Source organism: Desmodus rotundus, chromosome 2, assembly GCF_022682495.2.
Source record: "Desmodus rotundus isolate HL8 chromosome 2, HLdesRot8A.1, whole genome shotgun sequence".
NCBI classification, from domain to species: domain Eukaryota; kingdom Metazoa; phylum Chordata; class Mammalia; order Chiroptera; family Phyllostomidae; genus Desmodus; species Desmodus rotundus.
This window is the reverse complement of record NC_071388.1, coordinates 29915970-29932006: the sequence shown is the minus strand read 5'-3', so window position 1 is coordinate 29932006 and position 16037 is coordinate 29915970. Positions and strand designations below refer to the sequence as shown.

At 36.2% G+C, this 16037-nt stretch overlaps 1 protein-coding gene across 7 annotated transcripts in view; it reads left to right on the top strand.

Annotated features, from left to right (window-relative positions):
* The window catches only part of WDR49 (WD repeat domain 49), a 124113-nt gene that overhangs the window by 18241 nt on the left and 89835 nt on the right, over positions 1–16037 (top strand). For 6 of the 7 annotated variants that reach the window (XM_045197651.3, XM_045197661.3, XM_045197655.3 and 3 more), the window contains 3 exons: positions 5209–5649; positions 10936–11112; positions 11991–12165. In XM_045197651.3, coding sequence (XP_045053586.2) covers positions 5209–5649; positions 10936–11112; positions 11991–12165 — 793 coding nt within the window. Of the gene's footprint in view, positions 1–5208; positions 5650–7824; positions 8125–10935; positions 11113–11990; positions 12166–16037 lie in introns of those variants that run through there. The other variant, XM_045197678.2, reaches the window with a different exon arrangement.

The window sequence follows — 16037 nt, the reverse complement described above, 5'->3', positions numbered from 1 at the left end:
AGTTATCAACTAGTCCTGATAACAGCCCTAAGAGCTAGTTACTACAGTCCCTGTTTAGAAGTGTAATAACTGAGGCTGAGGCAACTATACAACCATGGTCTCCTTACCACAGATTGTGATATATATATATATATATATATATATATATATATATATATATATATACACACACACACATAATACAACAGAATGAATGAAGTAATTCCAGGCCCAGAACATAAATGGGAATGGGAGCCATGGACAAATAAGAATTAACTGCATGGTAAAAGTTACTGCATTTGTGTTTTAAAGCTCATATAAAAGATCACCTATTTTAATTCTACATTTATCTAATTTATTAAAACAACATATAATAGAATTAATAGACATAAACCTCATACTTATTGGTCAAGAAATAATGATTCTTGAATGAGTTAAGATGTTTCAGTAAAGGCAAATTCTTGAATTTTAACCAATGGTATGGCAAAATCATGGTTTTATTTCCAAACCTAAAACAACAAAAGCTCCTGAGTGAACAGTCGGTGATGGAACAGTCAGGTATATCAGAGGGTTGTGCTTGTCTGTCAGATCTGAGCGTATTCATCACGTCTTCCCCGTGCACATGGGCATTACCCGTATGCGGAAAATAGGAAGTTCATTGTTTACTTCGGGGAAGAACATTTGTTGTATTCTTTGTTTATAGTCTAGTTCCAATTTCATGTTCCAATAAATAAGAAAGACTGTTTTGATATTTGTCAGAACAGTTTTATGTCCTTAGAAATGAAAATAAATTATTAGTTCATAGGAAGAAAATACTCTGAGATTAAGCTTTAAAATGTATTTTATTAAATTAATGGGATACTGACATAGATGTGAGGGGTCGAGTGATGTAATAATTTAAAATAAAAGATCAACATGACTTAGCTTTCACAAACAGTTTGCAGTTTTGGCTTAAGTGGAGTGTTTGTAGGATCAGGTTTCTTTCTCTACACTTAAAATCTGGGTTACTGAAAATTTCCAACTATCTAAGCTTGTTAGACTAAAAATAGTTTAAGGAAGATAAGAATTATGGACTTCTGGGTAGTTCAAAGGGCTAGACACCAATTATTTCTTGGGAAATTAATTTAATTAAAAACCTAGGTTAACTTCTATTAAATACTTGATTACATAGTTCCTACACACATAACATCTCAGTTAATCGTTTTTGTATTAAGACTTTACATTTCTTGAGGGGCTGTAGGTTCACAACAAAATGAAGGAGAAAATACAGAGATTACACCAATATCCCTGACCGGAAACATGCATGACCTTCCTCATTTTCAACATCTCCCTGCCGAGTAGTACAATTGTTACACTTGATGAATCTACAGAGACACCCAAAGCCCGCAGTTTACATTAGGGTTCTTTCATAGAGTTGTATGTTCTATGAATTTGGACAAATGCATAATGACATGTATCCATCATTATGGTATCATATAGAGTGGTTTCACTGCCTTGAAAATGCTCTGTGTTCTGCCTGTTCCTCCTTCCTCCACTCCTCTAATCCCTTGGCAACCTCTGATCATATAGCATGTAACCTTTTCAGACTGGCTTCTTTCACTTAGCAATATGCATTTAAGTTTCCTCCATATCTTTTCGTGACTCAATAGCACCATTTATTTATCAACTCACCTGCTGAAGGACATCTTGGCTGCTATGAATATCTACGTGCCAGTTCTGTGTGGACATGAGTGTTCAGCTCCCTTGGGTAAACACCAAGGAGTGTGATTGCTGGATTTATGTGGGTCGTTGCTGGATTCATAAGTTTTGTAAGAAACCGCCGAAGTGTCTGTAACATTTTGTATTCCCACCAGTGATGTATGAGAGTTCTTGTTGCCCTGCATTCTTGTCAGCATTTGGTGTTTTCAGTGTTCCAGATTTTGGCCATTCTACGAGGTGTGCAGTGATATCTCATTATTTTTGTTTAATTTGCAGTTCTCTGCCTTTTAATATGCTGACTTGCCATCTGTATGTCTTTGCTGGGAAGATATTTGGCCCATTGTTAATTTTATTGTTTGTTTTCTTATTGTTGAATTGTAAGAATTCTTTATACATTTTGGAGTTCTTTATCAGAGGTATCTTTGAAAAATATTTTCTCTCAGTCTATGCTTGTCTTCTTATTCTTTTGACATTATATTTTACAGAGCAGAAGTTTTTAATTTTAATGAAGTCCAGCTCATAAATTCTTTCTTTCATTATTCATGCCTTTTGGTATATCTCATTTAAAAAGTCATCACCAAAATCAAGATATTTTAGGTTTGCTTCTGTGTTATCTTCTAGGAGTTTTATTGTTTTCCATTTTGTACTGAGGTTTGTGATCCATTTTGAGTTAATTTTTGTAAAGGGCATAAGATCTGTATCTAGAGTCGTTTTTAAAAAAATCATGTGGATGTTCAGTTATTAGAGCCAATTTGTTGAAAATATTATCTTTTCATCATTGTGTCTCCTCCTTTGTATCTCCATATCAACTTTGATCAGTTGACTATATTTATGTGGGTTAATTTTTGTGTTCTCTGTTCTGTTCCATTGGTATATTTGTCTGTTCTTATGCCAATACCACACTGTCTTGGCTACTATCACTTTATAGTAAGTCTAGAAATTGGATAGAGTCAGTCCTCCAACTTTGTTCTTGTTCTTCAGTATTTTGTTACCTTATCTGGGTCTTTTGCCTCTCCATATAAACTTCATAATCAGTTTTTTGATATAAGACTGATAACTTTATATCAGCTTATTATCAGTTATTTTTGTGGATAACTCCACAAAATAACTTTCTGTAATTTGTTTGGAATTATAGGAAATCTTTGGATTATTTTGATTCTTCCTGTACTTGAACATGGACAATCTCTTCATTTATTTAGTTCTTCTTGATTTCATTAACCAAAGGTTTATAGATTTCCTTGCATAGATCTTGTACATATGTATTTTTTAGATTTATACAAAAGTATTGCATTTTTGTGGCTGCTGAAATAAATGGTTTTGTGGTTTTAATTTCAAATTGCCTTTGTTCATTGTTGGTGTGTAGGAAAGCCATTAAGTTTTGTATATTAGCCTTGTATCCTACAGCCTTGCTGTAATCACTTATCAGTTCCAAGAGTTTGTCAGTTCTTTCAGACTTTCTACATAGATGATTATGTCCTCTGAGACCAAATGCAGTTTTATGCCCTCCTTCCCAATCTTTATGTCTCTTATTTCCCTTGTTTGTGCCTGAGGGCATTATGTAGAGCTTCCAGGATGATGCTGAAAAGCAATGACGAGAAGTACAAGTACTTTTGCCTTGTACTTTCTTGATCTTAGTAGAAAAGTTTCAAGTTTCTCACCATTATGTGTATTGCATGTTTGTTTGTTTGTTTGTTTGCAGATATTCTTTATCAAGTTAGGGAAATTTTATGTTATTCTTAGTTTACTGAGAATATTTATCATGAGCAGGTATTGAATTTTGTCAAGTGCTTTTTCTGTATCTATTGATATGTCAGTTAATCTTCATAACAATTTTTCTGTGACTGATATCACCATATTCATTTTATAGTTGTGGAAACTGGCTCATCAGTGACGTAAACTCCCAACAGTTCCCCCCATTCTTGGTGGAGTCAGGAGTAAAACTACAGCTGTTTGACCTGCTCTATAGTATGCTGCCTCCCAGAGCTACCTCTCAATCCTGACTTTTTGGCTCTGAAGTAATAGGAAAAGTCTATTTTTCTCATCATGAATTTCATGAAACTAAACAATCTGTCAATATTAAGCTATGTACTTTCTTAAAATATGGATGATTTTCATTATTCATGAATTCTGTGTTTGCGAATTTGCTCACTTGCTAAAATTTGCAGCCACTATGGAAAACAGTATGGCAGCTCCTCAAAAAATTCAGAATAGAATTACCATATGACTCAGCAATCCCTCTTCTGGGCATATGACTGAAAAACTTGAAAATATTTATTTACCAAGATATATGTACTTCTGTGCTCAATACTTAAGGCAATTTTATGAACATTCACAGACATATACAGAGTAGCAAAAAAAATTAGCCTTGTGAGGTGCATACTCCAGGCTGAGGTTCAACAAGATAATACTTTGCCTTCTTATTTCTGTTCTCTTACTGTAAAAAAGTGTCCTATTTGTGGTCTATTTAATGCCAAGAGTTTTGTGGGTTTATTTGAATTTTATGCTTTTTGTTGGTGATTTCACTCTTTAAAGTGGGCCCCAGAAGTAGTCCTAACGTGCTGTCTAGTGTTTCTAAGTGCAAGAGGACTGTGATGTGCCTTATGGAGAAAATACGTGTGTTTGATAAATTTCACTCAGTCGATGAGCTATAGTGCTATCGGCCATGAATTCAATATTAATGAGTTAACAATATATATTATATAAGGAGTCTTTCAACAGAAACACACATAAAACAAAATTATGAATTAAAATCAGTTGATAAAAATACTGTGCAAAGAAACCTAACCTTGTATTTCCTCTAGTAGCAGTGGCTCAGTACTTGCTGAGTTAGTGTTTGTAGAGACTTTGTAGAACATAACTATGATGAATACCAAAAATCAACTGTCTATGGGCTCACTGTTCTTTGTGTATATTCACAGAAATATACTTCTTGCCCTTGGGTTGAATTTCTACTGTTGCATAATTTATTGGCTATGCTAAACTTTCTTCAGGGATTCACCCATTTCTGTAAACCACTGTATCAATTTCCTATGGATGTTATAACAACTTACCATGCATTCAGTAGCTTAAAACGCACAACTGTATTATCTCATAGTTCTAGAGATCAAAAGTTCCAAAATAGGTTGTATGGGGATAAAATCCAGGTGATGTCAGACTTGCCTTTCTTCTGTAGGCTCTAGAGAGGAATCAAAAGCGTTGCCTTTTTCTGCCTCTAGAGGCCGCCTGCCTCCCTTGGCACGTAACCCGGCATCAGCTCTGACCCCCGCTTCTCTCATCACATCAGATCTCTGACTCTGCTTCCTCCCCCTCTTCCACTTGTAAGGACATTTGTTATCGAGGACATCTGCTTGTAGCCCCATCGATTATTTGCTCCTCGGCACCAATTCACTTTACTGCTGTTATAAAGTAAAAGACATTTTTCTTTGCACGTTCAAAGAGTCGCTGATTATATCGACCTTGTGGTATAGCATAACGCCCTGGTACTGATGATGCTTTCGCTCTTGTCTTGTGTTTCTCCCAATTTCCACGTAGGCCCCAGGGCCAAGTCAAACCACTGGTATGTCCAGAGAAGAGTTTATGCAGAGGATGGCAGAGACTGTTGGTTGGGGCACAAAGGAAGAATATGGGAAACTCTTTGACAAAGTGGATGTGGCCCAAGATGGCTTCATTAACTGGGACAAGTTGACTTCATTCCTGCTGTTAACACTGTACGAGAATGATGAACGAGCAAAGGCGACTGTGGTTCCCCAGTGGAAAGACCTTGAATTCCTCCCAGGGAAACACAAGGACACCATTCAAACAGTACTTTTCTTAAAAAGCTCAAGTCGTTATTTAACCATCAGCAAAGACGGCTTATTAGGAATCTGGGGAGAGAATTTAAAGCTGCAAGAAACACTTCCCATCACTCCAGACGCCACTAAGTTCAAACACCTGTGGGTGACAAGTCTGGTTTCTCTGGAAAATGTAAACAAGGTACACATTTTTATAAATGAATTTACTGCTTGTAAAGGGGAAATGATGGGACAGGGTTCCAGATCAGCATCAAGTACAACACCAGCAGGGACAGAGAGCTGCATGACTCTTTTGTGCCTCTAGCCTGACTTCGAGGGAATACAAGTAGAGCCAAGGGAGCTACTATGTTTTCCAAGCCGTTCTCTTGTGTGCCTTTAGATGACACGGCTGATACTGGCTCAGGTGCTTGGCTTTGTCCCAACTGTGGTCATGCTGCATTCCTAGCAAATGAGACCTTTATGGCTGTATGGTTTGCAGCGGAATCATGGCTCCGTATGCAGATCTGAGAGGCTCTACAAGCCGTGGCACAGCTGAGTGCAATTACAGGGAGCTGCTTCTCTCATTTTGATGGTTTCGACCCGTGGACTAATCAGTTTCTTAATTGCAACATGTAGGGTCCACTCAGTCCACATAACTATGCCTATGGTCAAGGTAACATACTGAAAGGAAAACCAATTTATGAGAAACATGCAGCTTAAAAATCCACATTTTTATTATTTTATATTAAGTAGGTGGCAAACTTCACCTTAAAAAATTTTAAACTCATACATACACAAGCATGAATAATAGTATTAAAAACCAATGTCCGTCCTTAACCATTTTCCAATTCACACTTGATTTTGTTTCATCTATACCTCCTCTCTCTTGAAATCCAAAACATCCAATCATTTAATCCGTAAATATTCGGTATTTTTAAAATGTGTCTGCTTAGTATAACTATAATACCACTGTCACATTTAATATAAATAGCAATAATTCTTTAATATCATTAAATATCCAGTCATGTACATGTTTCCTAACCTTATGATTATTAATTGTTTATAATTTGATTATTTGAAAGTTAGTTTGAATCAAGATCCAAATACAGTTCAAAAACATTGTAAATAGTTGATATGTCTCTATTGATCTACACATTTCCCTTCACTCTTCCTTATTCTTGCATTTTTATTGTTGCTGGTTGATGTTTTTGTTAAAGAAACTAGATGTTTGTCCTTTAGACTGTTCTACACTCTAGGTTTGCAGATTGAATTTACCTGGGTTTTTTTTAACATGTCCACTTGTTCTCTGTATTTTCAGTAAATGGACAGTTAAGTTGAAAGCTTTGATGTAGATGTTCCTCAATCAGGGGGCACAAAATCCCTGGTTCTCTTTCTTCTTGGAATGTTAACAGTTATGGTTGCAAGATGATGACATGTTAGTTTCATCATTTCCTCTTCCCCTATAAACTGGAATGCTTCTATAAAAAGAAATTCCCCTTGTCAATTATTTAACTATCATGCAGTACAAATTGTGTAACAAAGACAGAATAAATGCCTAATTCTTTACTTTTATTTCCCAGTATTCAAAATAATGAGCTGGTTTTCTACCATCCTCTGAAGAAAAAACATGAGTGGTGCTATCATTATTGTTATCAATATCATTGCAGACTCAGGGGTTTAAACAAATTTAAATTGTGTCAGCCCTGTGAGTTATTGTTCCATCTCCAAAACTGTACCATTTTTTTTGTCAGTGGAACTAATACATGTCAGCTTTCTGAGTCTTTTTTGATATAATCCTGCAGTCTTTGAAAACTTTGCTTCCTCGTATGATAGATGTTTCAGGATCATCTCATATATTGTATTCTGGGTCTGCTAGACCCAGAATCAGCTGTTTCTCCAAAGAGCAAGGATTTTTTTTTAAATGGGAAATAGTGTTCCCTGCTTCCTGGAACCATTAAGAATCATCACCATCTTCATTAGCTTCCTATGTGACACGCCCTTTTCTGTTAATTCCCTCAATATCACCATGAGGTGGATGTTATTCCCACTTTCAGAGTTAGAGACTGAGCAAGGAGAGGCTGTGAAATTTGCCCCAATCACACAGGATGTAATCAGTGTCGCAAATTTTGTAAATGGAAGCAGCCTGATTTCTGAACCTGTGCTTCAGTCTTTGCTGCCGCCTCTGTAGTGTCAGCTAACATCACATCCTGTTCCTTCTTGCTGAGGATCTGGTGTTAATGCTTAACTGGTATGACTTAAAATATAAGCCATATCTAGTCCAGACATTTTTATGCCTGTGTGCAGCCTTCTCTTCTTACAATGGAATGCTTGTGTTGCTGTATTATGTAATGATTATGCTGCTGTTTCTTCTCTCCAGGACTGATATCTTAGCCCTTCCTTTGTGCTTGCTCAACATAGAAGCTTCAAGAATGCTGCTTTTACTTCCTTTTAAAAATAGCTTTATTGAAGTATAAATACACAAAATAAATTGCACATATTAAAAGTATCCAAGTTCATAGATTTTAATACATGTATATACCTGTGAAGACTCAAGAGTACAATGAAGACAACGAACATGTTCACCCTGAAAACGTTCCCTGTATCCTTTGTAAACCTCCCTCCAACTTCTCCCATCCCTCCCTGTCAGGTTGCCACAGACAGCTTTCTATCACTGGAGGTTAGTGTGCATTTCCTAGACATTTCTACAATTAGTATCATGGTGTGTGCTCCTTCTTTTGTCTGACTTCTTTAGTTAATTGGCATAATTGTTTCGAGATACTTCCATGTTGTTGGGTATATCAGCAGTTTATATTTTTATTGGTGTGTAATGTTCCATTGTATGGATATAGCACAACCTCACCAATACTTGGTATGATCAGGGTTTTTGTTCTTTTAATTGGAGCCATTTTAATAGGTTTGTATTTTATTGTATTGTGTGTTTCATTCACATTTCCCTAATAACTAATAACATTGAATATATTTTTATGTACTGATTTGCTACTTGTATATGCTCTTTGGTGAAATATCTGTTCAAATCTTTTGTTTATTTTTTATTGAGTTACCATTTGTTATTAAGGTTTGTTACTATTAAGATTTGTTACTATTAAGATTTGGCAGGTTTTTATATATTCTGGGTTTATACATTTATCAAATGAATACTTTACAAATACTGTACCCCAGTACGTTTTTTGTGTTTTCATTTTTTCAACACTACTCTTGGTAATTTTATTTTCAGATTGCTTATTGCTAGTATATAAAATGGAGTAGATTTTTAAAAAAATGATCTTATGCCCTGCAACTTAGCTGAACTTGTTTATTAGTTCTAATCTTTGTTGTTGTTGTTGTCATTGCTGTTAGTTGTTGACTCCTCAGGATTTCCTACATATAAGATCACACCATCCACTAGTATAGATAATTGAAATTCTTCTTTTCCTATCTGGATGCTTTTACTTATTTTTCTTGCCTAATTCCCTCAGCTGAAAACTTGAGTAGAGTGTTGAATGAAGTGGAAATAGTGTGCATTCTCATCTTGTTCCTGATCTGAGGGAGAGTATATTCAGATTTTCACTATTATTGTATCAGCTGTGGGTTTTGTTTTTCTTTTATACATGTTCTTTAGTAGGTTGAAGAAGTTCTCTTCTGTTCCTGGTTTCATGAGTATTATTATTATAAAAATGTGTTGGATTTTTATCAAATGATTTTTTTGTATTTATTGAGATAATCATACAGTTTTTTCCTTTATTCTATTAATATGGTGTATTACATTGATTGTATCTACATGTTAAACTAACCTTTCATTCCTGATATATGAGGTCTGTCTGGAATAAGTCCAGCTATTGTTAGTATAATGAGAATATTTTGTGTGACATTGTTACAAGCTAGCAGCCAAAGAGAGTGGACTGGAATGCACATGTGTGAACAATGACAATTTCACTGTAGTAGTCAGTGGGGACAGTAGATGCCTTTGAGTGAGCGTGTGTACTGTGTGGCTGTTGTGTTCAAAACGACTGAGCCAGTAGGGCAATGAATCTTCCGTTAAGCTTGAACGTTCCTCCGCAGAAACTATTCGGATGATTCAGAAGGCCACAGCTATGGGCAACTGGTGATTGGCAGCTTCATCACAACAATGCACTCACTCATGCATCACATCTCATGCAGAGTTTTTTGGCAAAACATTAAATCACCTAGGTGACCTGACCCCTCTACAGCCTAGATTTGGTATCCTGTGACTTCTAGCTTTTTCCAAAACTAAAATTACCTTTGAAAGTGAGGAGATTTCAGACCAGCAATGATATTCGGGGAAGTATGATGGGGCAGCTGATGGCAATTGGGAGAACTGTGTGAGGTTTCAAGGTACCTATTTTGAAGGGGACTGAGGCATCATTGTCCTGTGTACAATGTTTCTTACATCTTGTATCTTCTTCAATAAATGTCTCTATTTTTCATATTACATGGCTGCATACCTTCTGGACAGACCATACATATACACAAAACTTGGTACTGGAGTGTCATCTTTTTTATATGTTGTTGGATTCTCTTGGTTAGTATTTATTCAAAGATTTTTATATCTATATTCATTAGAGATTTTGACATACCATTTTTTGTGATATCTTTTGTGTGGTTTGGTATTAGGATAGTATTGTCTTCATAAAATGATTTGTGATGTATTTCTTACACTTTTTTTTTTTGGAAGAGTTTTAGAAGGACTGGTGTTAAATCCTAAAATGTTTGGTCAAATTTGTTAGTGAAGTCACCCAGGACTGGGATTTTCTTCATGGAAATTTTTTGATTACTAATTTAGTCTCTTATTATATGTTTGCCAAGTTTTTCTATGTCTTTTGAGCTAGTTTAGGTAATTTTGTGTTTCTATGAATTTATTCATTTAATTGAAGTTTTTTGTTGGCATACAATTGTTCGTGGTATTCTTTTATAATTTTTTTTATTTCTTTAAAGTTGATCACAATATCCACTCTTTTATTTAAGGTTTTAGTGATGTGTATCTTTTGTCTTTTATTTCTTAGATTAGTTTAGGTTAGTTTTGTCAATTTTATTGACAAATTTACTTACCTTTTTAAAAATAGATTTTAGGATATTATCTGACTTAGGAAGGCTTCTTACCAAATTTTTGCCTACTGATTTCTGTGAAAGCTTCTTACTTTGTAAAACATGGTGTGAAAATTTCTGGTGTGACTGTGTGAAGTTGTAGCTCTCTGAGCCTTTGTTTTCCCTTTGTGGCTAATCATCTAGTATCCGTGGACAGAAGTTGGTGGGTGTATAAAGTGAAGGCAGACAAGAACGTATGTTCAGATGACTTCAATGGGAAGTATTTTTTCTTGGGTAGTGTCTAAAGTTAGAGTAAAGCACATTTGTGCACCATGATAAACTTCTGTAATGCTCTGAAGAACCGGCAAGGAAAATGTCTGCTTTGCATATTGATTTCACTAATTCCGTTAGAAATGCTTTCTGACTTTCTACTTTGCTACTTTAGATAGCGGTGGCTTTTACAAGTAAAGAGATTTGCTTCTATGATCTGATGTCCAGTGAAGGATTCCCTTGTCAATACAAACTCCAAGGCCTGAAAGGAACACCAATTTGCATGGATTATTGGTATGACCCTCTCGATACCAATGAATCAATTCTGTCTTTTGGGGACATAACTGGAAAGGTAAGTAAGGGAACCATCCTATTGAACACTACACTATCAATTCAATCATCAAATAGTAGCAAAATATAGGAATAAAATGCAATGAGTGCGACCTTCTAACTGAACTCTATTATAGATTATAAGGCCACACACGAGGGACAGGGAAACATGGATTAGTCTCAATTTCTCTTCTTGCTCATGAAAAAAACAATGTTCAGTGTGGGTTTTTTGACTATGAATAATCCCAATTTTCATATTTAAAATATTTTTTCATTTTTTTATCATAGGATGCTTATAATCTATTAGATCCAAATATTAACAAACATTAAATATCAAATGCCTAAAGTTACCTCTCATAACTTTCAAATTGATTATTCTGAGTTTTATTCATAAGGTTTCAGGCTTCACGGTACCAGCTTCCTGGAAAGTGATTATCTCCTGTACCATGTAACAAAAGCCAGATACCTTAGAGAGGGCAGCACAGACACCAGACATGGATGCAATGATTTCTGTCTTCCTATCAAATTCCACCTGACCTATGTGAGATTATTACTTAATAATTTCTAGTGTCATTACTTAATTCACAGAATGACAATAGAATGTGCCTGCGAACTCTTAAGTAGTCTAATTTGAACAATTTCTTTCCATAATTGTGAAATATTTTCATTCTGACTGTTTTTACTGACTAGTGTATCATAAAAGAAAATGAGCCACCCTTGCTAACTGCCTTACTAACCCTGTAGTTTCTCTGTCTTTTAATATTACCGCTTGCATTTGTAAATAATATTGAAGAATTTCCTGTTAATTCAATCTCAATTTTTTATTAGTCTTAAAGGATGTAGAATTTCTTGCAACAATTTCTTTGCTCTTGTTTGTTTCCTTTCAATGTTCCTCTCAAGGTTCAAGCAATTGTTTTCACTACGGCCACGATTTCCCTGTTTGAGCGTCCGGCTAGTTCATGCGAAGATGAAAAAGCCACCGTGACCATTAACTGGGCGGAAGTGCTCTCTGGACGTCACAAATGTTGTCATGCATTACAGCACAAACTTCATCATGGAGAGTGGGTCAGGCAAGGTACTGAATTTCCACTGCAGTGAATGAAACGGTCCTCTGGCTTCTACATGTATATTCTTTGATGAAAATGTTTCACACAAATGTTCAAGTTTAGAAACCAGTGATGGGTTCTCAGGTGTTGTCCTGCACTCTCTGCTATCCCCTGCATACTGGCAGGAATACTTCCTTTTATTTCCTTCTAAAGTGTGCCTCATACAGTTAATTCAGGTGAACTTTGCAGTCAAAACATATCAAGAGAAGGGAGGTAATTTTCACAGCGTCCATTTGACTTCGACTCGACGCTGATCCTAACTCGTCTCATCCAGTCACTTCAGGATTGCTTAATAAAGGAGTTCAACAAGTTCCCTCAAACCACTCCTTTGTTTTCTTTATGTTCTCATGGAGGAGTATTAGTAGGACTGTCTTCAAAGTGGAATCCTCTTCTTTTTTTATTGTATTTTTCCATTAACGTTTATCCACCTTCGACCCTCTTCCACCTCCAGAGCCCCCCTCCCTCCAGCAATCAATAGGATCTTCTTAATTATTTTTTGCATTTTTTACTCTTTTTTGGTATAATGACTGAGTTCTTCTGATCTAGAGTATTTGAGCAGTATTTCTCTGTGTGATAGGATTATGTTATAAAACAGAATCTAAAGAAAGCTAGAACTTTCATAAACCTAGTCACCAATGAGTATATTAGTTTCACAACATGCCTAAATTTTACAGAATTTGAAAATGATGGCTCAAGACCCAAATGCGAGATATCTGCTCTCTGTATCTCCTTTGGTCCAGACACTAAGAACTATGGCAATTTTCTCATTTCTGAACCGCTACATTACATAATGCCCACAGAAAGGAATGCAAACTCACAATCTCAACTGTTACATTGTAGGTCTATTCCTAATACACTTAGAAGAAGAGACAGTCGAAATGGACCCCACTGTTGGCTTTCATGGTAGTTGTACCCTGTGGGGGTTTTAGGAGGGTGGTAATTCTTTAATGCTTGACCCACAGTAAAAATATTCCACATGAAAACCTATAGATCCTACATTTTTTCCTTCAGTATAAATCATACCGTGTCTTTGGTACCTTCTAATGATTCTTTAACTTTGGCATGATATTAATAGTGGGAAAAACAAAAGGTGATATTTTTTGGCCATTACTATGCATGGCAGGCACAAAATTATGTGTTATATTTCATAACATGGAAACCAAAATCACAGTGCCAGAAACTCTAGAGGGCTATTGAAAATGCTTCCAAATAAACATGATATTTTCATGTGTAAACCAAAGACCAGGTAGACTATGTGAACAAAGTCATCGTTCTTGAAGTCTACTTGTAGTGGGTTTCCTGCATTTTCGTGTGTTATTTGACTTCCATGACCTTACACTAATATGGATAAATACAGAGAAGTAGCTAATAGAAATCTGTTTTTGAGAAGGTTGGGGATGTAACAAGTAATGTTTTAAAATTGAAATTGTTTTTTACGAACATGGATAATGCTTAAATACTTTTTATGCTCAGGGAAAGAATGAAGAATTCTCACTGTAGACCCTGTCTCAGTATCACTTAAACCTCTCAGAACCAACCCTATTAGTGAAGTAAACTGTTAAAGAGCATTTGTCTGTTAAGTTGAAGGACAAGGGCTTTTCACTTGGTGAATGTGAATTCATTGCTCATCACGTTTCTGACATATCATTCGGACTATCTGTGGCTTTCTTGACAACTGACAAGAGGACTTTGGAACTTAGTTCAGTATCAACAGCAGAGATTTGTGTTTATAAACTAAGGAATCTAACTTTGGAGTTTAACCTCCAAGTCACTGCACTTAGGAATTGACTACAGAAAAGTTTTATATGTAAAAATTTTTAGGGATCTTTGCTATCTAACTTGGATTACATTTTTGTTTGTTTGTTTTTGGAATCAAAAGTCATTGTAACTAAGCAGGTAATCTTTATAAGAATAGCTGAGAAGATTTACTTTGGCCAGTTTATTTAAATTGTGAACTTGGTGCGTCAAACAGTCAACAGTTATTTATCATTTATGTGCTTTGAAACTGTCTTAGGCATTGGAGACTATAGAACCAAGATTAATTATAGGCTTAAACATAACTTAACACACAACTAAGAATTAAAGATTGGTATAAAATAATTTATTAGAACAGTGTACTGTGGCATGAAAAATTAACTACTAAATCATATAAACAAGACTTTGACTCCTATGCTAATTCTTAAGCTGGAAAAGCTGTGAGCAAAAGCTTCAAGGGTGGGTGGTGGTACCTGAAGGATGGATAGGTGGCGAGAAAAAGAGAGCATGGTGAGCATGAGGAAAGGTGGACCAGCAGGCATCATGATGATGGAGGAACATATGGACCTGAGTAGATAGAGACTGAATATTGAAGAAATAAAAATAAGTAGATCTAATAAGGGCATGTGTTGGATGACTATGGCAAACAGGTCAATTCACATTGGATGGAAAATGAAACAGTAAAGCACTGAAGGTTTTTGAGGAAATTTGGACAGACCTAATGCAGACGGTGTTTAGGAAAGGTTCGTCTGGTAGTTCTGTCCAGCATAAGCTGGAGGACAATGAAGGAAATTGCTCTCTGTCTGGCCAGTTAGAAGTCTTTTGATCATGAGAAAATGGCAATGATAAAGAGAGAAACAAGCCGCCTTCTGAAACAGGAATCTTCAGGACTTGGGATCTATAAATGTGGCATGATGAGCCAGTTTAGAATGTCCTACAAAGACTTCCATCTCCAGGTGGGAAGTGTTCTACTTGCAGATCAGAGATGCCCGACTGGGCCCAGTGATCAGTCTCTTCCCAGCTTGCCTTCTTGATGTTGACTACCTCTGAAGGATCTTTTATTCTGTGGTATTCCAGATCTGCCCCCAAAGGAGATTACTTCTTGCCCCTGTTGTTTCCAAAACTTCCTTTACCTTCTTCAAGCTCATTATTTTGCCTCTTTCTCCATTTAATTCAGATGAACTCTTCCATGCATGATTTGCAAGGTTCTCGGTTTGGCTTTTCTCCTGGGCTAGTTCTTTAAAATCTGGCTTTCAGATGCTGCTCAATCTGTGAACCAGTCCCACACATTTCTGTACCCGCATCAGAATTTGAGTCCTGTCTGCCAACCTTCCCAATCCCACAGATAAATGTGGATGTCTCACATGCAAATCACGATTATACATAAACCAAAAGTTAAGACAGTCTTAGAGAAGGAAGTATGGCCTTTATGCTCCTTAGTGTCCCCTCTAACACATAATGTAGTATTTTATGTGATTTTTCCTTTCTCACTGATTTTAAGCAATGTGATTGTGATGTGCCCTACTTTTCTTGGGTGCGTGTGTGTGTGTTTATTCTGCTTGCTCTTCATTGAGATTTTTTGAATATGTAGATCTATAATTTTCATTAACTTTGAAAATTTTTCTAGTGTTATTTTTTCCATTTTTTTGCCCCCCCACCCCTTCTTTTTTTTTCCTACTGGGCCTTCCACTATGTGTACATTAGATGCTTGACATTTTTCTATAACTTACGGAGGTTTTAAAATTTTTATTCAGTCTTTTTCTTTAATCACTATGCTTTAATTTAGTTAGATTCTATTTCTATGTCTTCAAGATACTGGATCTTTTCTTCTGGGATATTGCAGAGAGGTTTCACAGGGTGTGGCTGCCTCTCTGGTTCAGGTGGGCCAGGATACCCTGCTTAGTGCCTTAGGGAACAGGGAGCAGCTACAGAGACCTGTGGCATGGAATGCACCCTGTGAAGGGCCACCTCAGAGAGCTCCAGCATGGGTGGGTCACTGCCACATCAAGGACAGTGCCCATGAGGGTGACACTGTTATTCCAGTGTGTCTGAAAGATAGAGCATCAAGCCCACGAGGAGCTGTGAG